General features: G+C 43.0%; 3 protein-coding genes across 3 annotated transcripts; 1 reads left to right on the top strand and 2 right to left on the bottom strand.

The window, feature by feature from the left end:
* Positions 1-2,125: 2,125 nt before the first annotated feature.
* Positions 2,126-2,940, bottom strand: C8H11orf71 (chromosome 8 C11orf71 homolog). Its single transcript, XM_032641347.1, has one exon. The coding sequence runs from the start codon at positions 2,571-2,573 to the stop codon at positions 2,178-2,180; it is 396 nt and encodes a 131-aa protein (XP_032497238.1). The 5' UTR covers positions 2,574-2,940; the 3' UTR covers positions 2,126-2,177.
* Positions 2,831-12,752, top strand: RBM7 (RNA binding motif protein 7). Its single transcript, XM_032641346.1, has 5 exons — positions 2,831-3,003; positions 3,904-4,066; positions 4,707-4,794; positions 7,585-7,675; positions 9,479-12,752. The coding sequence occupies exons 1-5, from the start codon at positions 2,908-2,910 to the stop codon at positions 9,839-9,841; spliced, it is 801 nt and encodes a 266-aa protein (XP_032497237.1). The 5' UTR covers positions 2,831-2,907; the 3' UTR covers positions 9,842-12,752.
* A 168-nt stretch (positions 12,753-12,920) lies between these two features.
* On the bottom strand, positions 12,921-17,283 carry LOC116757713 (nucleus accumbens-associated protein 1-like). The gene is given in 5 exon segments (XM_032639807.1): positions 12,921-13,226; positions 15,383-15,759; positions 15,762-16,101; positions 16,104-16,455; positions 16,457-17,283. Coding segments are annotated over 5 exon segments (2,079 nt in total). The 5' UTR covers positions 17,161-17,283.
* Positions 17,284-23,396: the final 6,113 nt, after the last annotated feature.

Below are 23,396 nucleotides of genomic sequence, written 5' to 3'. Positions count from 1 at the left end.
CATCCTATACAAAAATGTATACCTCACTTTTCACTTCTCACCCCCTCCAATTCTCCATTTTCAATTTTAATCAAGTTCATGATTTAAAGTATAGAATTAAAGATTAAATGGGAAAGAACTGAAGAAGTCATTTATGACTTTTCATCTTATAAAATAAGTCTTATTTCATACTTGACAGAATTTAGCCTCTACGTGAACTTTGGAGAGTTAATTTATTACCCTGTGAGGTGGTATTTTCCACCATCAGGCATCTCTAAGTTTTATGAAAATTCTTCTTACCTTCAGCCTTAATTTTATTATTCTTTCCCAATCTAAAATTCTTAGCATGTAGGTTTGGGATTCTTTCTCAACCACACCCAGCCTAAGGAATCCATATATTATGAATTAACTTCTTTTCAGATATCTATTGATAGAATAGCATTAGTTAGCTACTATCTTTGCGAGAATTGAGAAAATAGTCACTCAAGTCATTTTTGGTGTTTCGTGATTCAAATGAGGAACCTGGGTTGAATGGCTACAAGGCTCTATCTAGCTGTATGACCTTGGAAAGTTTACCTCATCTCTTTGTGCCTTGGTTTCTTGGCAAAAAAATGAAAGCATAATACTTTTGTTATGGGCTGTTGTGAGAACTAGATGACATACATAAAGCTCCGTAAGAGCAGAGACCATATCCATCTTGTTCACCACTTTATTCTAAGTGCCTAACATAGTTACTAGCAGGCACAGTTACTAGCAGGCACAGAGTAAGTGCTCAATAAATATCTGAATAAACAATGAATAATCGCGTCTAGCACATTGCCTTGCACATATTACACATAGCTACTATCCTTTCAAACGATTTTCTTATGACCTGGTTTCCAGACCTCTCACTGTACTGATCACTCTTACAGAAGCTCTCTGGTTTGTCAATATTCTTCTTAAAATGTAGTTCTCACAATTCAGTTGTTTGGTGTGTGGTAATTTTGCTTTATCTGAACGTAATTACAGACCAGAGTCCGCTGGGAAAAAGTTACACTGCCTGCTTACATAAAGAGTTGCCACTTACAAAACCCACTAGATTTCTCCCAATACCACCCTTTAAACCTTGGAGAATGTCTGCTTAAGACAAAATTATGAGCAGATAAGGAGGATCAGCCAGATAAGGGAAGAACCAGGATAGTGCAGTATTACGGAGAGCCATGGCAACCAAGGTTTATTTTCATCACTGCACCTAATGAACAGTCCAGTGTGGTGATTTATTAGCCTCTCCATCTTGAGTACACTCCTTGATCTCCTGGATAGCAGGGCTATGTAAAGTTCATCCACAGTGCTTAGCACTGAGAAGATCTTCAAATACTATTTAATAGTGGAATGGCCAAAGACAAACGAGAAAGTTTAAGGAAGATGCTAGAGTAAACAGATGAGCAGCTTCCTAAGAGAAAACTGTAAGATGAAGGTTTCCAATTTTTGTATAGTTTGGGACAAGATTCAGATTAAGGAAGCTGGGATTGAATGTGAGCAATAAAGTGACAAATATAAGTGTAAAAATTCATTTGGAACTTTTGGCAAATAAAGAAATGTAAATTGGTTTATTAATTTGAGAGAGTAGCAAGGTTTAGGTTTTGCTTTTGTTGTTTTAGTAGAGACTGGTTTGTAGATATTCCTTAAGAAAAAGAGGAGGGGAATGGAAGAAGTCTTAAGGACAAGATGATAGAAGTGTTGGGCCATAGGTGGGAGGATACGCCACAGTAATAAACCAACAGAAGTAAAGGCAGAGGGAATAATCTGAGGTAGAAAGGTAGGCATGTAAGGAAACTCGGAATTATAAGTCTCAAAGTAGGAGAATCTGCCAGGGAGGAGGTGTAAGACTTGTGGAAAGCAAGACAAATTTGGATCCATTGTTGGGAGGATAAAAGGATTACTGACCTCTGGGAAGGATGATCCCATCCTTTGTGACTACCTCAAAAAGAATCTCTGCTGCTCCTCCCTTCCGATCTAATCATCATGGCTGTTTAAAACCATCTGAATCAAGTAGCTGTAAACATTTTACTTTGCGCTAGTCTAGAGTAACAGGACTACCACGCATTTTTATATTAAACTGAAAAGACGTCCCTCTAAAAATAAGACTTCGGTTGCACCAAGAAAGTATTTTAGAGAAGCCTTGTTCACAAGCTGAGGGGCGGAGAGAGGTATTCATTTTAAGCTGAAAGACGGGCTGCGCTAACACCTCTAAGTGCCACCAGACGCTGTTGCAGGACACTTCTTAGGAGGTCGAGTTTAATCGCACGGCCCGAGTAAGGTGAAAATCTGGCTTGGCGGCTTCGGCTCCGCGCCTCCTGCTCCCTTCCCTCTATAAAGCGGGTCGGGCTCCCGCCGCCACCAGGCGCCCGACGGCTCTCGGTCCGGAAGTTCAGCCGCACGGTGGACCGAAGAATAGGTTCTGGAAGAATCTCCTCGGGACTGGTAACGAGGAAGCCGTCTCCAGAGACCATCGCCAACGCTAAGGCCGACGAGCTGAGGTCGCCGTGGGAAGAGCGGTAGGCCACCAGGCCTCTTCGATCGCCGGCAGACAGGGACACATAGTTCAGGGCCATCTTCAAACACTGCCCGCAGTATCTGTGTTACGTCCCACGGTCAAGGCAGACTCTTCGCGGCTCCACTGATCAGTCCAGCGGGTCTCGAACACTGAGACCGACTTCATCGGAAGCCATCACCTGAGCGTCTGCGGATCAAGGACCCACTTTAACCCAGCGCTCTCCTCCCGAGCATGCGCAGTCCTCCAGCGCACGTTGACGCCGCTGAGAGCCGACGTGATTGACGTTTACGTCTGTGACGCCTGGGAGCGCGAGGACGTGGGGTTTCTGAGAGTGCGCAGTGGGTGCGTCGGCGGCGACCCTTCGGCCTTTTTCGGGAGGGGGCGATGCTGAGATGGGGGCGGCGGCAGCGGAAGCGGATCGTACTCTCTTTGTGGGCAACCTTGAAACGAAAGTGACAGAGGAGCTCCTTTTCGAGCTTTTCCATCAGGTAAGCGGCTGGGATCAGCCTTTCCCTTTCGTTTTCCGGCCCGGGTAGGGCCCGGCCCAATGGCCATCCCCGCTTTCCTGGCTCAAGTGGCACGGTTCGTCCCGGCACCGGACAGGTGGGCGGGCTGGAGGTGGGGGTCGCGCTTAGAAAGGGAGGCGCTCGCTACGTGTCGCTTTATTAGAAGGATCCTGGTTAGTTCAGGCCGAAGTAACGACTAAAGGTGGTGGAGGGTCCTCTGTCGGGCATTCACGTGGTAAAGAGTCAGTGCTCTTAAGCGACCTCGTACGCGTGGGTCCTTCGTTGAGCTGTGCTTTTCCTCTTCCTGCTTTTCTCATCTTCCGCTTGTAAATTTTATTTCAATTTCTTTCTTAGTATCCGTTTTCCACTTAAGTTTCTTACGAAGTTGCAGCAAAGACAGACTCATAAATACTCTGTAGGAGAGCGGCACTGTAGTGTTTATGTATTAAAATCTGTATCAAGATGCGTTAAACCTGTTCCCTCCAGTTCTGTCTTTCAACAACTGGTAATGTTTGATTAGTCGATACAAAAGTGAATTTTTAGTCCAAGAAAACTACTTTCTCTTACTCTTGATTAAGGTTAATTTCCACGCAGTGGGATAATGATGGATGTTGGTAGCCTTGTTAAAGTCATAAAGTGCTGTGAAATGTAAATTCAGTCGGTGATTGGGTTTCCAGTTCCTTATGGGCTCCCTCCCTCCAAGTAAGTTAATCTAATTTTCGGTCATATCTATAGGATCTTTAACCGAGATGGAAATCCGAGTGTATCCATTTTAAAAATTAGAGTCCCTGGTTACATTTTTGAATTTTTTAAACTTTGTAAAATTTGATTATTTTCCTGAAACTGCCTTACTGAAATTCTAAAAACTTTTTTTGTCTGTAGGCTGGGCCAGTAATAAAAGTGAAAATTCCAAAAGATAAGGATGGTAAACCAAAGCAGTTTGCGTTTGTGAATTTCAAACATGAAGTATCTGTTCCTTATGCCATGAATCTGCTTAACGGAATCAAACTTTTTGGAAGGCCCATCAAAATTCAGTTTAGATCAGGTAACTATTCACTGACGATGTTTAGCAGAGAGATTGTTTGCCGCTTTGTTTTTAATTCTGTTATTTAAAGAACCTATTTTTGGATGAAAATGCTTTAAGCTTTATGAATAGTAAACTTTATATATCCCTGAAAATGGGTAACATTGACAGTATGGATTTTGAAAGCTGTAATTTTAAAATGAGAGTTAAAATTTCAGTTTGGGTTTGTGAAAAGAACATAAACCTTATTATTAAAATGACTGAGTTTGGGTTCACACTCTAAAAGCACAAGGATTATTTCCTAAAAATACTTTTCCTGACTGCTTTGTAATTTACTTTTACAAATTTTGATGTGTGATCATGTAAGGATGAAACTTTCCTTGTAGTCATTCTTACAATTTAGTGTGGGGATCAGAATACTATGGCCAGATTGGGTATTTATACATTGGAAAGTACCTTATTTGGAACTCTTTGCTTTGGGTATATTTGGTATTAAACACTTAACAATTTTCACTCTGATGAACTATAAAGCAATTTACTGATATTTGAGGTTTTCACTTTTAGCCTGTGTCTACCTTTTTCGGAGTGATTGGGCTGAGGGATACAAAATTTCAAATTAAGTTTTTTATCAATAAGAACTTCTCAAATTGTTTCATTTTAGGAAGTAGCCATGCCTCACAGGAGGTCAGTTCGTCATATCCCCAGCATCATGTTGGAAGTTCAAGCCCTACTTCCACATCTCCTAGCAGGTAATATTTCTCACCTATTTTTAAAATCATTTATCAGGAATTTTTTTAGGCAGTGACTTCAAAATACATAATGAGTGATTGGTTTCTTTCTTTATGCTCCTACCTCTTTATTCTTCTGCTATATTTGCTATGTTGGATTATAGTTATATATGTATCTATTTTAAGGGGACTATAGGCCCATTATATATAGTTCCCTTAAAATAGATACGTACATAACTATATTTATGTTCATTTGTAAAGACATACCCACACCCACATACATGTATATAACTGAGACGAAATTTCTCAAAACATTACTTAGCCTTACTACTTGTAGTATCCTCTATTTTCTATTTTATTTTATTTTTCAAAAAATCACATTAGTTTTATGACCACTAAATGGTTGTTGCTTTCAGTTTAAAAATACCTGTTAGTAAACAGACTACTGGACTAAGAGTTCATAGAATCGGATTCTGGATCTGTCTCTACCAATTGTGTAATCTTGAGCTAGTCTATGTCCCTGTCTTTCCATTTGTAAGGAAAAGAAGTTGATTTGAATGATCTCTGAAATACCTCTTAGCTACTGAGGATTGGAAGAGGTACCATATTTATATTTACTAATCATTTTCTTTGGGGAGGCTGATATTTTGCCAGGGACGGTTTCTTCCCGGTATGTCCATAGAGCTATTTATCAATTTATGGCTTCATTCAAGAAAGAGTTAACAAATACCTGTCACCTATCAGGTTCTTCACCAAGTCCTTTGCACCTATGATCTCATTTATTCCTCACAGTAGATTTATGAGGCAAGGATTATTATTATCTCTACCTTATGTATGAAGAAAATGAAGGTTGGGGGTTAACTTGCTCAAGTGTGAACTGCTCATAAGAAGTGGGCTTGTTTTCAAACCAGGCAGTGTGATTGAGCACACCCACCATGATACGAGTAGAAAGTTTCTAGAAAGTTTTAACAAGGAGAGGTAAGTGAATGAGGACTTGAAAGAGGGCAGTGTACCTAGATCATAATGAATAGAAAATGGAGAGTAGTAGATGATACTGTTGAAGTAGATAGAGGCAGAGGATACAGGGTCTTTCTTATAGGCCATAATTAGGATTTTGGAATTTCGCCCTAAGAACAGTAGGAAGACACTGAAACGTTTTCAGTAGGGTAGTAAGAGGAACAGGTTTGTATTGTAATGAGTTAGTTGGTTGTACTGGGAGAGAATGGATTGAAGAGGACAAGGGTGACTAGGAAGCTGTTGGTAGCAAGGTATTGGTGTTAGTAGCAAGGAAGCCATGGGAGTGAGGTTGGGGCTTTGGATTAGGGTGGTGCCAGGAGCTGGAGAGAAGTGGGCGGATATGAAAAGAGTTTGGAAGGTGAAAATTGTAAGAGAGCAGTAACGTGGAAAGGGTACCCTCTTAGAGTCTTTTCTTGCCAGCTGAAGTTAATTGTGTTTAAATGCTTTTCAGTGTAGCTGGAATTTGAAGCATCTCTAACCACTTTTATGGACTCTTGAAAGGTATCTTAGGTGGAGGGAAAAAAAAGAGTTTTTAACCCTTCTTAGAAATTCTTGGGGAAAGAAATATGCAAGTAAATACTGTAGTTTTAATCAAACACTAGAGTGTACCTGATTTTTATACTCTCTGTAAGTAAAATTATACTTTTTACCCCCTTAGCATACAGGTACGTAATCCGATTTAAGAAAACCCAAAATATGGCACTTCCCTGGCGGTCCAGTGGTTAAGTCTCCGTACTTCTACTGCAGGGGGCACAGGTTTATTTTTATATATATATTTATATATATATATATATATATATAAAGAATAAAAGTTCTTTTTAAAAAAGGTAGCTTTCTTTACAGCATACAAATAAAATCAGTTCTGCTTAAAAAAAAGAAGAAAACCCAAAATAAAAAGATCTAAACTGTAAGATAAATCTTGGTGATTTGATTCTTGGTGATTTAATTCCAAATCTTGGTGATTTGCTTCCAAAGGCATATTTTAAAATAAAATTAAAACCTTTCTGAGTTTTTCTGTAGAGCAAGTTACCTCTATAGGAAGAGAGGAATAGGGTTTAAGTCCTTAAGATTAATATTCTTTTTATGTTACAGAACTCCTTACTCCCCCAAACCTATTATTCTTTCTTCTTATCTCAGTAAAGGTCTACCTAATTGCTCAAGCCAAAAATCTAGATTTTTATCTTTTAGTTCTTCTGGTTCCCTCACCTGTTATGTCTAATTGATTAAATCCTTTTCATTTTAGTTCTCAGTCTAGGCCTTTGCATTACTGGCCCAGGTATTGACAATTTTTTTTCTATAAATTGACACAATTTTTTTTTTCTATAAAGGACTAGTTTCTTCTGCCATTGTAGCACCAGACAGATAATACCAAAACAAAAGAACCTGGCTAAGTTCTAGTAAAACTTTGTTTACACAAACTGAGTTTGGCACACAGGCTATAGTTTGCTTCCCCCTGCACTAGTCCTTCCCTCAGCTGGAGTGTGTTGCCTCCAGGTAATCTTGTTCAGCTGTAACTTCAAATGTCTCCTTTTTAGAAAGGCCAGTCCTGACCAGTCAAGCTAAAATAGAACCGCCTATCTCTCTCACCTCAACTTGCTCTTTAGTCATTTATTACTATGTCTTTATAACCATGTGAAATTGTCTTGTGTGAATCCTTACCCCAGCTCCATGAGAACAGATACCTTGTTGGTCTTGTCCATTCCTGTCTTTGAAGACTGTGTCTTGCTCAGGATTGGTATGTAGTAAACATTTACTGAATGAATGATTATATGTTGGTTTTCTTACTTTTCACAGGTACGAAAGGACAGTGGATAACATGACTCCATCAACACCAATAATTCAAAGATCTTTTTCTTCTTCAGAAAATTTTCAGAGACAAGCAGTGGTAAGCTGATTGTTCAACTCGAGTTGCTAAAAAACTCGTACTTAGTTAAAACATTCATTCTTAATTCTTAAGTTCATTTCTTAAATTTTAGTTAGACTAGCATGATCTTTGTAGATCACTCATTTTAGTTTTCACTGGGCTGAAATATATATTTAAAAGATTGAAGATAAAAAGAACTGCTTTGTCACATTTGTATTTTTCTTTAACCATTGTTGGTGTGATGTGTGTGTGTGTTGCAAATATTGGATACTCATTCTCTGATGTTCTTGCAACCTGTGCCGAGTAACTTCTCATCATGTACTGTCTTTAATACTTAATACGTTAATATACTAGAATCTTCTAGACCACCTCCCTTGTGAACATGCCATTTTTTTCTGTAGTAGTATCACCAATGATAAAATCTTAAGTATCTTTTGCTGTTGCATCTTTGTCTTTGATCAGTCTCAGATCCTTCATTCTTTTCTTTTCTTACGTTTGTTTCTTCCTTTTTATTTTCTCTGCCCAAATCACAATCTTGAATGGTGGTCCCTAGGCTTTTGTATTGCACAGGTCTGCGGAATAAAAATATAAGTGAAGTAAAATAAAATTGAGAGACCAATATAAAGAGATACCAACTTTTATAAACATATTATATATTTTTCTTATTTTGCTGTAGACCATTAAAAAAAATAATCGTCATTAGCTAATGTCTGTCCACAGGCAGAATTTGGAAACCACTCGTCTAGTCACTTAGTACTTGTATCTATTTTCTTCTCACTAGTCCATCTCACACACCATTTCAAAATTACTATTATAACTCTGTTTTGCTTATCTTCCTGGTGATTTTTTTAATATAAATTTCATATTTATTTATTTATTTTTGGCTGCATTGGGTCTTCATTGCTGCGTGCAGTCTTTCTCTAGTTGCGGCTAGCGGGCTTCTCATTGCAGTGGCTTCTCTTGTTGCGGAGGACAGGCTCTAGAGTGAAGGCTCAGTAGTTATAGTGGCGCATGGGCTCAGTTGCTCCACAGCATGTGGGATCTTCCCGGACCAGGGCTCGAACCCGTGTCCCCTGCATTGGAAGGCGGATTCTTAACCACTGCACTACCAGGGAAGCCCTAGCCTTGTGTTTTTGCTCCCATTATCTGATTCCAATAAACCTTTCTAGCTTTACCGTCCATTAATCATGGCTCATGAGATCTATAACCTGTCTTAGCCAGAATTACTTGCTATTCTATGAACTATTCTGTGTTTCCCTGTTATTTTTGTTTGTGCAGTCTTCTTTCCTTGACATACCTCCCCCTTAAAATATTTTCCTTAAAAAACTCCATCCAGGGAATTCCCTGGTGGTCCAGTAGTTAGGACTACACGCTTTCACTGCCGAGGGTGTGAGTTTGATCCCTGGTTGGGGAACTAAGATCCTGCAAGCCGTGTGGCATGGCCAAAAAAAAATAATTACATCCATACTTTTAATACTCAGATCATATGTCGCCTTCATTAAATCCTTCCTAAAGATACTGAGCTTTTGCTTTTAATGTGTTCATCATACGGTGATTTACATTATAGTCATTTTGTATTACTTCTTCCCTTCTAAATTATATTCTGGAGGACAAAGAGTAGTAGTACAGATATCTTGTAGGTATACATGGGAATGAATGAAGCTATTGTACTACTTTAGTTGTGTTTACCTTAAGATTCAGCTAGGCAAGAATGATTTTGCTTTTCCATTATTGTGTTCGTTTGACCATGGCTTGATATCTATTGCCTTTGCTATCTAGAAATATTTGTGGTTAACACATTTCCTTCTTTTTCTCTTCGCTCAGATGAACAGTGTCTTGAGACAGATGTCATATGGAGGGAAATTTGGTTCTCCACATCTGGATCAATCAGGATTTTCCCCATCAGTTCAGTCACATAATCACACTTTTAACCGGTCTTCAACCTCCCAGTGGCGCCAAGATACACCATTATCGCAGCGAAAAGTCAGACAGAATTCTCATACCTATGTAGTGGATAGACATTATAGCCGTGAACAGCGTTACACTGATCATGGGTCCGACCATCATTACAGAGGAAGCAGAGATGATTTCTTCTATGAAGAGAGAAATCCCGATGGCTGGAGCCATGACTATGATAACAGAAGAGACAGTGGTAGAGATGGAAAATGGCGCTCACCTCGACACTAACAAGTGTTAAAAGGATGTTTTCATAGTGTCATTCTAGGCCCTTTTTGTTGTTTCTGGGAATGTTTTCTTTAAAAAAGTCTATAGAGCAGCTTTACAAGTTGGCACATTTCTTTATAAAATTTTTAAAACCTAATTGCAGTCCAATACAGAAATGAGAATTGTGGTTCTAGTTTTATTACATTAATAACCTTTCACCTCAGGGTTTTAAGAAGAGGAAAGGGTTTTATGCTAAAGAAAGTGCACAATTCCTAATCATTTTAGACAACTGAGGAAGGGATGTATTATTTGGATTAGTTGTATTATGAAGCAAATATTTTAATTATCTGTTATCTTTTTGTATTACAAGAAATTTCTTGTTAGGGAATCAGATTTTTGGTGTATATAATGGAAAACATTCAAGTTGATAGTCTGAAATGACTCAGTATTTTGTTACTAAATGAGAAAATGTAAATTCAGTGATTCATTTTACTAATATTTGAGAAAACCTTTTGGTCAAGTTTGGGGATAAATCATATTATTTAACTTAGAGAACTTAAGTGTAAGTTCTGTGACATGATCTTGAGTTTTACTGTAAGTGAGCATACAAGTATACATCTACACATGCTATTTCATTGTAAAATTTTAGAATTTGCTCATTAAAACATGTTCGATGGGCTTCCCTGGTGGTGCAGTGGTTGAGAGTCCGCCTGCCTATGCAGGGGACACGGGTTCGTGCCCCGGTCCGGGAAGATCCCACATGCCGCAGAGCGGCTGGGCCCGTGAGCCATGGCCGCTGAGCCTGCACGTCCAGAGACTGTGCTCCGCAACAGGAGAGGCCGCAACAGTGAGAGGCCCGCGTACCACACACACAAAAAAAACAACAAACATGTTCGATGTATGACTGAAGTCACTCAGGAAGTTAAATATCTCTAAATGTATTTTTTTTTACAGTAAGAATACAGTGTTAATGTAAATCTTTTTCTGGAAGAACAAAAATGTAAATGCATAGTCAGATAAAATAGTAAAATGTTTTACTGAAAGTATTCTTTTTTGGGAAAAAAGGTTCATGAAACCTTTAAGTGCTGCCTCTATCACTCAAATTTCTAAACTTTTAACATTTTCAAAGTGCAAGGACACATTTTATTATGGAGATTGTACAGGGTTCTTTTTTGTTTGAACATTTGAAAGAATTTAGTCTAAAACACTTTGATTTAAAATTTTTAAAATCTTGTTTAACAAAACTTTTATGTATCAATATGCCGTTTCCCTTTCGTTGTAGAACTTGTTTATAAAAATTAATTCCTTGAAAAATTTGGATCCTTTTTAATATTAACTACAACATTTGTACTATGTTGCTTTTTAATATATTGAAAACAAAAAGGAGGGGTGTGTCTTTTTTTTTGACATCACTAACATCGTACACAAGAAGCTAGCAGCATACTTTTATTCAGTGATTGCGTGGTGTTAGAGTATCCTGAAATATACCTTTTGAACATATCAAACTTATATTTTAGAATCAGATTTTCAGTAACACGTGGTTTATGTTTCTGAGCACTGTAAACTAATTTAGTTACCCTCCCTAGTCTCTAGGAGTTTGTACATTTGGTTTTCTCTGTTTCTAAATGCATGTAGCTTTTCTGAGTCCAGGTAAATGGAGCTAGCTATCCAATTACTCAGCACAGAGCGTTCAAATCAAGTTTCTGTTTGCTTAAGCAGTTTCATAGTAGAAGGATTTGTTTCCAACGAGCCTGTTATTTTCAGGTGTCTGACCTATATGAAAATTTACTCAGTAGCGTTTGTAGATATTAACAAAGATTAATACTGCTTTATTGCAACTTGTCTGTGGCTCAGGTCTGTTCCTGTTGATTCACAGGTGACCCTGGTCCAGAATAATTTTTTTCTTTTTTAATGGTTTTTGGGACACCCCTTCTGAGGTTCCAGTGAATCTTTCACTTCACCCTCATCCAGTTGAAAGTAACCAAACTAAATATATGTACTGTGTAAAGAGATAGAACAAGACAGCCACAAAGAATTGAATATAGCTGGTGAGACAATTCACCGAGGTATTGAGAGCTGCAAGAGTAGAAAGGAAGAGATTGTTTTTATGGAAAGCAGTTTCTCCCAGAGTGTGTTCCATGAAACAGTACTCTCACGAGGTGTTCTGCAAAAATAACAGGGTTCTGTAGTCAAATGTATGGTAAACATTATGTACTATCTAACACCGTGACTCTCTCTTAATGAGAAAGTGCCATAAAGCTGACAAGTGCTGCAGTAATGTTTATACCTAACAGTATTTTTTGAACTTACTTGACCCTTTCTTTACCCTTTTATACATAATACATTAAGATCCCCCCAAAGAATCTCTGACTCCACCCTTCTCCATCTAGTCAATCAGAAAATTTTATACCACTGTCTGATTACGTTGTGTAGGCCCATCTTATCTGTATCCACTGCCACCATCCTAGAATGGGCAATCATCATTGCAACAGGGTTAATCCAACAGCACCCTAATGTTTGCGTGCCAATTTATGTATTCCTATAGTATTCCCTGTATTTCTCTTACAGCCTTTTTATTGTATTAACATTTTATTTTTATTTGTATCTCTCTAGATATCTCCATGAAGTCCAGGACCTCATTTTTTCACCACTGAATTCCTAGTATTCAGTGCCTGGCATATATATAATACATGGTAAATTTTTGCTGAATAAATGAAGGAACGTTTGTCAAATAATTGAAAAAAGGAGGCTTCAACACTGAAAACTTCTTTGGTATAGATTTCCGAACCCTGAACCGTCATTGCATCCTGTTATAAAAATTGTATCACAACATACTGTGCCTTTAATACGCTCTAGAATTCTGTTTGTTTTCAAGTTGTTAAGAAGTTATTGGATCTGTATTCATTAAGGTTTTCTTAAAATAATTGTTTACCTTAGTTGGGTTTTGGAATTGTGGTTCTGTTTTGTAGAACAAAAAATTTATATCTTTTTTGTTTTTTTTGTTACAAAGGCATTTAGTTTATTCTCATCAGTATCACTGATAGTCTCATGGTTCACATTTCCCAGGGCGGCTCCTCTTACAGTAGTTAATGTTTAATCTCACTTATGGGCCGGAGGAGGGGCTGGGCCCAGGGCAGGGAGGGTGTTGGCACTCCCCGCGGACGAGGCGGGTGATCTGTGCTTCGTGAAAGAGACATGGGTGAATGGGCGGCCGGGGGACGTGGAGGGGATCCCCCAGAGTCTTTTTTGCGTTGGTCAGTGATTCTCCATTCATGTTCCATCCTGGCTGCCCGGGGGTGGGGGGTCCATGCAGCTCAGGGCAGGGCAGGGCCAGGGGAAGGGAAAGCAGGAAAAACAGCAGGCCGCCCACGAGCGGGGAGGGCAGGGCGGGAGGGCGCAGGGGTGGCTCCTGGGGTAAGGCACAACCCTGTCTTTGGCTCTCCAGGTGAGGAGTTTCCTCCCCTGCGCCCCTGCCCCGCCCCTCTCCCCCGCCCCCTCCCCAGACCTATACACACAGTCCAGGGAGCCAGGGGCACCTTCTGGAGTCCCTGAAACAAGAGTGCTCTGCCACCCAACCCCGTGCGCAGGGGCTCGGAGGAGGGACGGGGCAAGCCCCACCCGAGGACAAGGCCAGGAGGGGCTGGACAGGGGCCTGCCCAGGACAAGGGGGTGGGGAGGGAGAAGACCCCAGTCCCACACAGCTGGCCCCCGCTGAAGCCTGGAAGGACGGGAGCGCCTGGGGACTCCTGCTTCCTTTGGGGGTCTGGCTGGAGCCCCAGCCCACCCCTGCTTGGTCGGCCAGGCAGCTTGCCAAGTGACCAGGATATTGTGCTTTGGGATCTACTCTGGGGTGGGGTGTCAAGGCCAGGATGAGGGGGCAGGGGAGGTGTGACTAAGGTGCTCGTGCTTTAGCTGGGGCTGTTGACCCCCACCCCCCCACCCCACGCACTCGGGCCGGCTGAGGGCTAAGGTACTGGGGCTGGGCCAGGAAAGCAGAGCGCCAGGGCCCCGCTGGACTGACCCTCCCCCTCGTAGCAAGCAGACGTCAGGAAGGACCCGCTCCCCGCAGGCTGGCAGGGGCTCCTGGGGGTGGGGGGGCGCAGGCCTCCAGGTCAGATCCCAGTGGTCCAGCTGGCCCCCACCCCACCTCCTGTAATCCCCTTGCCTTTGGAGAGAGAGAGGCTGCTGGGAGCAATGGGCTAGTCAGACTGTTCGGAGACAGAGGCCTTGAGAACCAGGGCTGGAGACAAAAATGTGAACTGCAAAGAAATGACATCCAGCGTGTGTGCGGAGGGGTGCGGGGGGGGGCGTTTAAAAACAAAAAGACCCCTCCAAGTTTACACGTAGAACTCAAAAAATCCACAAAACCACTCGCGGAGCTAGGCAAGGATAGAAAGAGAGGAATGGTAAAAGAAGATTCGGCAAACGATCTGTAACCATGAAGCGGACCCGGCCCTGCCAGGAGCTGGACTCAGCCAACCGGACCTTGCAATGTAGCCCTTGGGGGAAGGCCCTGGGGTTGAGTGGAAGCCGGCCAGACCCACGGGAGCCCAGGCAGAGAGGGGCCTGGGGGGCCCCCTCGGCAACGCGCGCCCCCCACTCCACACACACGCGCACATTCAGTCTGCCCCTGGCTCCCCACTCTGTCCTGCCTTCCACAGCCCCGAGGACCGAAGGGGACATCAGACACGGTCCCGTTGGTTTGAAAAATAATAGGAATCTTATACTTCAATATTTCATTAGCTAAAAACATGTTTTAAAAAGTATGTACAGGGGCTGGGGGCTGGGAGCCCTGCCTTGGGGGGGTCGGGGTGGGGTGGGGAAGGGAGGGAAAGGCAGCAGCTCCCCAGCCTGCTCCCCTGGGTTCTACCCCTGGTCCTACTGCCTCTCACGTCTTCAATCTGTTTAAAAGCAAAACTTCTACACACGCATGCCTGCACACACACACACACGCACACCCTCACGCTTCTGCGAGCCCCAGAAACCTCTCCTTCTATCCTCAGAGACCCTCGGTCTGCCCCCAAGGGCCCCGCTCTCAGGACCTGCCCCTCTCAGGACCTGCCCCTCTCAGGCCCCAGGGGGCTGGTGGTGGCAAGAGAGGCTGAGCACAGGTGGGGGAAGAGAAGGGCGCTGGGCCTGCCACCGCCCGCCACCCTAGGTCGGTCATGGAGTTTCTCTGAGCCCCAGTTTCCTCAGCTGTAAAACGGGCAGTCCTCATGGCCGCGCCTAACCCAGCCCCCGGGCGCAGGGCCAGACGAGGGAGACAGGAAGGTGCTTTTGGAACGTGGAAGCACTGGGAGGTGGTGGCGGGAGGGGTCCTGAGAACCCGGGGCCCCTGTGAGTCCCAAGGGGCTGCAGGGGGGCAGAGGCTGAGGAATGCTCCGGCTAGGTGGCCCAGCGCCTGGGAAGGGGGTCTTCCCAAGCCCCCCAGGCCAACCCCTCCCTGTGCCTGGCCTGGTGAGTGGGGAGACAGTTGCTCGGGGTTAGAAGAGGGGGAGCAAGAGCCCCTCGACTGTGCACGAGTGTGTGTGCTAGAGAAGGCAACGCAGATCTCGCACCACCTACCGTCCTCTCCCAGCCCGGATCCCTGATCGGACTGGGGTCAGGGGGTGGGACGGGGGTGGGGGGTGCGCAGAGGGGCCGGAGCATGCAGTCCCCCCCGCGGGTCCTGGGGAAGGACAGACAATAGCTCGTGCCCAAGATGGCGGGCGGGTGTGACAGGATGGGGAGTGTGACGGCCCCGCGGGAGAGTCCGGTGGGGGGGTACTGGACGGCTTCCTCGGCCGAGGGGCCGGCCTCGCCGTCATGGCTGGCCGTCTCGAAGCCATGCTCCACACCCCTCATGTCCGGCTCTGTCTTGCCCGTGTAGCTGACGAAGGTGGTGTAGGCGTCACCCTCGGCCATAAGCAGCTTGACCTTGGGGGTCCAGCTCTTCCTCACACTCGGCGGGCGTTGGTGCACATGTCGGCTGCGATGGCGTTCATCTCGCTCTCGTTGAAGCTGGGAGCAAAGTTCTGGCAGTAGTACTTGACAGCGTGGAGGACGCGACCATCCAGCGGTTTGCTGCTGGAGCTGTTCCTGGAAGAGCGGACGCCGGTGCCACAGCTGTTGGCCAGCGTGTCCCGGTCAAAGAAGGAGGCCAGGAGGCGCCACAGCAGCACCTTGTGCCGCGTGCCCGCGCTGACGTGGCAGTTCATGAGCTGCGCCCGGGTGACGTACACGCTGGTGCCTGTTACCAGCTCCAGCTTCTCAGAGGGGTCACCCTCATCATAGAGCCTGGGGTGTGGCAGCGGCTGCCAATCTGGTTGATGAGCTCAGCAGGGAGAGACGCCATGTCTTGCCGCACTCGGATGTGATTCCGGGACTCGGGGGCTACCTGCTCAGGGAGGGCTTCCTCCACCTTCTCGGAGGTCTGGCCTACATTCATCATGCGGTACACGGCGGACATATAGCACATCTGCCGGTACTGCTCGTCTGTGCCCTCCTCGCCCGCTTCCTCCTCCTCCTCGTCGTGGTAAGAGCCGCTGCTGTCGCTGGTGTAAGCGCTTGAGATACCCGGGCTGGTCCGCTCTGACGTGCTGGGCCCATCCACCACTCCGCCTGCCGCTGACGCCACGCCCCCCGCCGGCTTCCCCCCAGCCCCCAGCCACTCTGGCGCGCTGTGCCGCCGCCACCGCCTGGGCCTGTTGCGGCGGCCGGTTGGCGACCAGGTCCGGCGCGGAGAACTTGGCCATCTTGCGGCTGCCGTTGCCACTGCAGCCATCGCCGGCCTCCTGGCTGCTGTCCCACAGCCGCTTGGCCACGGGCGTGCACTGCACAGAGTCCGACTCCTGCTGCTCCGTCTTGACGCGAGACACGAGGGGCAGTGGGGTGCCGCAGGCCGGCCAGCTCGACGTCTGCGCCCCAGGGCTCTGGGGCTCGGACGAGGGGCCCTCCTCGGCGTGCAGGCCCTGGGAGTCACAGCGGGGTGAGCTCACCTTGAGGAAGAACTCTGTGCCCTGCTCCATGATCTCCTGGATCTGCAGGAAGCCCGATGTGTACATGAGCAGGAACTGGTCGCCCATGTTCATGCTCAGCCGGCCCGTGTAGCGGAAGCTGAGGCTCTGCTGGAAGGACTGGGGCTGCGCAGCCGCCGGCAGCTCCACCGCCGCACTCCGGCTGCTGTAGGACAGGCCCCGGAAGTGGGAACTGCTGGCGGCCCGCACGGCCCGGTGGGCCTTGAAGGCAGGGCCCTTGACCACCACCGAGACATCACAGTACGGGACCTGCAGCCGCTGCTCCTTGAGGCACTCCAGAATGCTGTGGCCGAAGTTCGGGATTTGCGTCTGCAGGGTCTGGGCCATGGCGGCGGCGGCTAAGCCGTGGCCTTGCTCCGGGGGCTCCCCGCCAGCTCCGCAGCGGCGGCTGGGGCCGGGCCTGGGCCCGGGGCGCGCCCCACTGCGCCGGAGCTGTGGTCCCCCGCGGCCGCCGCGGACCCCGCGGCCTCTGCTTCAGCAGCAGCGGCAGCCGCGGCGGCCATTCATTGTGGGCCAGCTGAATTTATATCTTTATTAAAAATCAACATTTCCTCTGTCTTTCCAAATTAATGGATATAGAGTTGTACCTAGTATTTCTCATAATTTTTGTAAACGTCTCTCTCGAGTTATAGTCCAGTTTTAGCGCCTGATATATTTTTCCATCCCTCCCACACCCTGTTCAAGCTTGCTAGACTGTGCTGTTATACACTTTACATTTGTGTGTGTGTGTGTGTTTGTGTATGCACATACCCCACACAGAATTGTTTTTGTTTGTCCTTTGGGGTTTTTTTGTTGTTACTGTTAGTATTAAAACATAGATTTTCTTTTAAGAAGATTTAAATAAGAAAAAAAATCTTAATGTAATTTTCCAAAGTTACCATTTCTGGAGCTCTTCATCCTTTTGTGTAGCTCCATTTATCCATTTGGTATTCACCTGCTTGAAGAACCTGTTTTGATAGTTCTTATAGTACAGTCTTGCTGGTGATGAACTCTTTTAGCTTGTCTATGTCTGAAAAAGCCTCTTTCACATTTGTTTTTGAAATATAATTTGTCTGGGTATAGAATTCTAAGTTGACAGTTTTTTCTTTTCCCCTTTCAATACAGGCATGCCTTGGAGATATTGTGGGTTCAGTTCCAGGCCACCACTAGAAACTGAATATCACAGTAAGTGAGTGACAAAGGTTTTGGTTTCCCAATGCATACAAAAGTTATATTATACTGTATTCTATCGTGTACAATAGCATTATGTCTAAAAGACCCCAGTGTACATACCTTAATTTAAAAATCTTTTATTGCTAAAAAATGCTAATCATCTGAGCCTTCAGTGGTTTATAATCTTTTTGCAGGTGGAGGGTCTTGCTTCGATGCTGATGGCTGCTGACTGATCAGGGTGGTGGTTGCTGAAGGTTGGAATGGCTGTGACAGTTTCTAAAAATAAGACAACAATGAAGTTTTGCTGCACTGATTGACTCTTCCTTTCACAACTGATTTTTCTGCAATGTGCAATGCTGTTTGATAGCATTTTTACGCACAGTGAAATTTCTTTCAGAATTGGAGCCAATCCTTTGAAACCCTGCTCCTGCTTTATCAAATAATTTTATGTAATATTCTAAATCCTTTGTTGTCATTTCATTAATCTTCACAGCATCTTCACCTGGAGTAGATTCCATCTCAAGAAACCACTTTCTTTGCTCATCCATAAGAAGCAACTCCTGATCTGTGGAAGTTTTATCATGAGATTACAGCAATGTCATCACATCTTCAGGCTCCACTTCTAATTCTAGTTCTCTTCCTATTTCCACCACATCTGCTGTTACTTCCTCCACTGAAGTCTTGAACCCCTCATTCATTCAGGTTGGAATCAGCTTCTTCCAAGCTCCTGTTAATGTTGATATTTTGACCTCTTCCTCTGAATCATGCATGTTCTTAATGGCATCTAGAATGATGAAGCTTTTCCAGGTTTTCAATTTACTTTGCCCAGATCCATCTGAGGAATCACGGTGTCTATGGCAGCTATAACCTTATGAAATGTATTTCTTTTTTGTTTGTTTGTTTTTGTTTTTGTTTTTTTGGCCGTGCCCTATGGCATGCGGGATCTTAGTTCCCCCACCAGGGATCGAAGTGGTGCCCCCTGCAGTGGAGTCTTAACTACTGGACCGCCAGGGAAGTCCCGAAATGTATTTCTTAAATAATAAGACTTGAAAGTCATAATTACTCCTTGATCCATGGGCTGCAGAATGGATATCGTGTTAAATGGATGTTGTGTTAGCAGGCATGAAAACAACATTAATCTGGTCCATCTCCATCAGAGCTCTTGGGTGACCAGTTGCGTTGTCAATGAGCAGTAACATTTTGAAAGAAATCTTTTTTTCCTGAACAGTAGGTCTCAACAGTGGGCTTGAAATATTCAGTGAGCCGTGTTGTAAATAGGTGAGCTGTCATCCGGGCTTTGTTGTTCCACTTATAGAGCACAGGCAGAGTAGATTTAGCATAATTCTTAAGGCCCTTAGGATTTTCAGAATGGTGAATAAGTATTGGCTTCAATTTCAGGTCACCAACTGCATTATTCCCTAACAAGAGAGTCAGCCTGTGTTTTGAAGTTTCAAAGCCAGGCATTGACATCTCTCTAGTTATGAAAGTCCTAGATGGCATCTTCTTCCAATATAAGGCTGTTTCATCTACATTGAAAATCTGTTGTTTCATGTAGACACCTTTATTAATTAACTTAGCTAGATCCTCTGGATAACTGGCTGTAGCTTCCACATCAGCACTTGCTGCTTCACCTTGTAATTTTATATTATGGAGATGGCTTCTTTCCTTAAACCTCATGAACCAACCTCTACTGGCTTCAAACTTTTCTTCTGTAGCTTCCTCACCTCTCCTAGCCTTCATAGGCTTTGACTTAAGGGAATGTTGTGGCTGGTTTGAATCTTCTAATCAGACCACTAAAACTTTCTCCATATCAGCAATAAGGCTGTTTTGCTTTCTTGTCATTCATGTTTTCAGTGGAGGAGCACTTTTAATTTCCTTTAAGAACTTTTCCTTTGTATTCACAACTTGTTTAACTGTTTGGCACAAGAGGCCTTGCTTTCAGCCTGTCTCAGCTTTAGACATGCCTTCCTCACTAAGCTTTATCATTTGTAGCTTTTGGTTTAAAGTGAGAGATGTTTGACTCTTCCTTTCACTTGAACACTTAGAGGCCATCGTAGGGTTATAAATTGACCTAATTTCAATATCGTTATGTCTTGGGGAATAGGGAAGCCTGAGGGGGGAGAGAGAGAGAGAGGTTAGGGGACATTTGGAACCCACACACTTATCGGTTAAGTTTGCCATTTTATATAGGCACAATTTGTGGCACCCCAAAACAATGACAGTAGTAACATCAAAGATCACTAATTACAGATCATGATAACAAATATAATAATCATTTAAAAGTTTGAAGTCTTGCGAGAATTACCAAAATTTGACACAGAGTCATATGAAGTGAGCAACTGTTGGAAAAATGGTGCCAATAGACTTGCTTGACACGGTTGCCAGAAACCTTCTGTTTGTTTAAAAAAAAAAAAAAAAAGCAATATCTGTAAAGGGCAATAAAGTGAAGTGCAATAAAATGAAGTATGCCTATATTTTTAAAATGTCCTCTTGCATTTTTTCCTATAAGAAATCTGCTGTCATATATGAAAGAAGGACTCTTTCATAAGGGACTACTATGAACAACTGCATGCCAACAAATTAGATAACTTAGATGATGGGATAAGTTTTTAGAAAGATGCAAACTACTGAAACTGACTCAAGAGGAAATAGAAAATCCGAATAGACATAACAAAGAAATTGAATTAGTACTGAAAAACTACCCAAAAAAGAAAACCCATACCCAGCTGGCTTCACTGATAAATTCTACCAAATATTTAATAAAGAATACCAATTTTTCTCAAACTCTTCCAAAAAATAGAAGAGTAGGAAACACTTCACAACTCATTCTATGAGGCCAGTATTACTCTCATCACAAGAACCAGAAAAACATATAATAAGAAAATCAAACCACAGAGCAATATATCTTATAAATATAGACACAAAAATCCTTAATAAAATAGCAAACAAAACAACCAGAGGTATATAAATGGATTATATAACATGGCCTAGAAGGATTTATCTTAGCAATGTAAGATTGGATTAGCATCCTAAAATCAATTAATATACCACACCCTGACAACAGAATAAAAGATAAATAAAAACATCAGAAGCATCTCAATAGACACACAAAAAGCATTTGAAGAAATTCAGCACACTTCATGATAAAACAGTTAAGGTAATAATGAAAAGGAACTTTCTCAAACTGATAAATGTCATCTATAAAACACTCAAAGGATTTGCCTATTCTGGACATCTAAGCAGATTCATATTTGTCCTTTTGTGTCTGGCTTCTCACAGTTATCATGTTTTCAAGATTCATCCATGTTGTAGCATTTCAATCCTTTTTATGGCCAAATGATATTCCATTGTATTGCTATACACTAGATCTTCATTACTTGCGGCTTTATTTGTGAATTCCCCTACTCACTGAATTATATTTGTAACCCCAAAATCAAAAGACTGGTGGTGCTTTTGGAGTCATTTGTGAACATGCACACATTATATATACATAATGTGTCCATTTTCTCTAGCTGGTTTTGAGCCATTTGATTATAATGTGCCTTAATGTAGTTTTTTTTTCATGTTTCTTTTGCTTTGGGGTTCATTGAGCTGCATAGATCTGTGGGTTTACAGTTTTCATTAAATTTGGAAAAATCTTGGCCATTATTTAAAATAATTTTTTTGTGTCCCCATTTTTTTCTTCTTTGGAAACTCTAATTAGGCTGCTTGATATAGTCCCATAGCTCACTGATATGCTGCTTCTTTTTTAGATTATTTTTTCTCTGTGTGTTTCATGTTGGATAGTTTCTATTGCTATGTCTTCAAGTCCACTAATCTTTTTTTCTTCAGTGTCTAATCAGCAATTAGTTCAAATATACTCTTCATCTTAGACATTGTAGTTTTTCTCTCTAGAAGTTTGATTTGGATCTCTATTTTTCTCATTTTTTTGTAAGCTTTATTGAGGTACAATTGATAAAACTATAAGATATTTAAAATGTACAACATGATTATACACACACACACACACACACACACACACACACATTGTGAAAGGATTCTCCCCATGGAGTTAGTTAACACATGATTCGGATCTTTTAATATCTTCACTGTTTTTACTTAAAATTTTCAACATATGGAATAAAGTTATAGCAATTTTTAATATTCTTGTCTGCTAATTCTAATACCTTTTGATTTACTCTCTCCTTATTGGATGTATTTTCCTGCTTTGCTTGCCTTGTAATTTTGATTGAATGCTAGGCATTGGTGAAATTTACCATATTGCATGCTTGATATTTCGTATTTCTATAAAGATTCTTGAGTTTTATTCTGGGACGCAGTTACTGGTTAACAGTTGCATCACTTCAGGACTTGCTTTTAAGATTTGTTAGGCAGGATTTGAGAAATATTATGTCTAGGGTTAATTCACCCCATTACTGAGGCAAGACGCTTTTTAATGCTCTACTAGGTACCTCATGAATTAGGAAGTTTTTCAGTCTGGCCAGTGATAGCAGATACCGTTCCTGGTCTTATGTGAGTGTTGGGAAGTATTACTTATAATTCTGTGGGACAATTCTTTCCCCAGGCTTGGGTACTTTCTTCAAACCTGTATGCTGGTCAGTACTCTCATGAATACTGGAGGAAACTTTCTGCAGATCACTAGTTTTCTCTCAGTACAACTTAATCCTCTTCAGTACTGTGTAATGGACATTCTAGTGACCTTAGTTTCCCTGAACACTCAGCTTTACCTCCTCAACTTGGAGTTTGCCAAGCTCTGCCTGTCTGCCCCTCTACTACACTGCAGCCTGAAAATTTTCTCAAGGCAGCAAGCTGCAGCCATCATAGAGCTCACCCCACTCATCTCCTGTTTCTCAGGGATCTCTGTCCTTTGTACCTGATGTCCATTGTCTTTGCTTGTGTATTGATTGTTTCTGGCAGAAAGGTAATTCTAATCTTTGTTACTCCCTCTTGACTGGAAGTGTAAGTTAATCCATGGGATTTGATATATAGTGCAGTGACCATTCTTCATTTTAAATGGTCTGTATTTTTATGTTTGGGTTTTTTTTCCCCTCTAACTTGAATTACTTAGATTCTATTTAGTTATTTCTAAATGACTTTTTTCTCCATGCTTCTATTGTGACCTCTATTTTATAGCCTTGTGAACAGAAAATGTGGCCTGTGTGATAAAAACTTGTAGAGAGACAAACCAGTTCACTAGCTGGATGATCACAGGATTTTTCTAGGTTGCCTGGCAGTGAGCTAGCAGGACTGAACCCACAGCCCAGGCACAGCTCTCCAGGGGCTGCTGAGAGAATCTGAAACCACATCCATCATTCCTGGCTGACCCTCCTGCCTGTCAGTTTCATCCTGCTCAAAGTGATGCCTGCTTGATGTTTCTTTTCCCAACTCTCATGATGGTTCCATAGATGTCT

Source organism: Phocoena sinus, chromosome 8 (assembly GCF_008692025.1).
Source record: "Phocoena sinus isolate mPhoSin1 chromosome 8, mPhoSin1.pri, whole genome shotgun sequence".
NCBI lineage: Eukaryota > Metazoa > Chordata > Mammalia > Artiodactyla > Phocoenidae > Phocoena > Phocoena sinus.
This window is presented reverse-complemented; position numbering and strand designations above follow the sequence as displayed.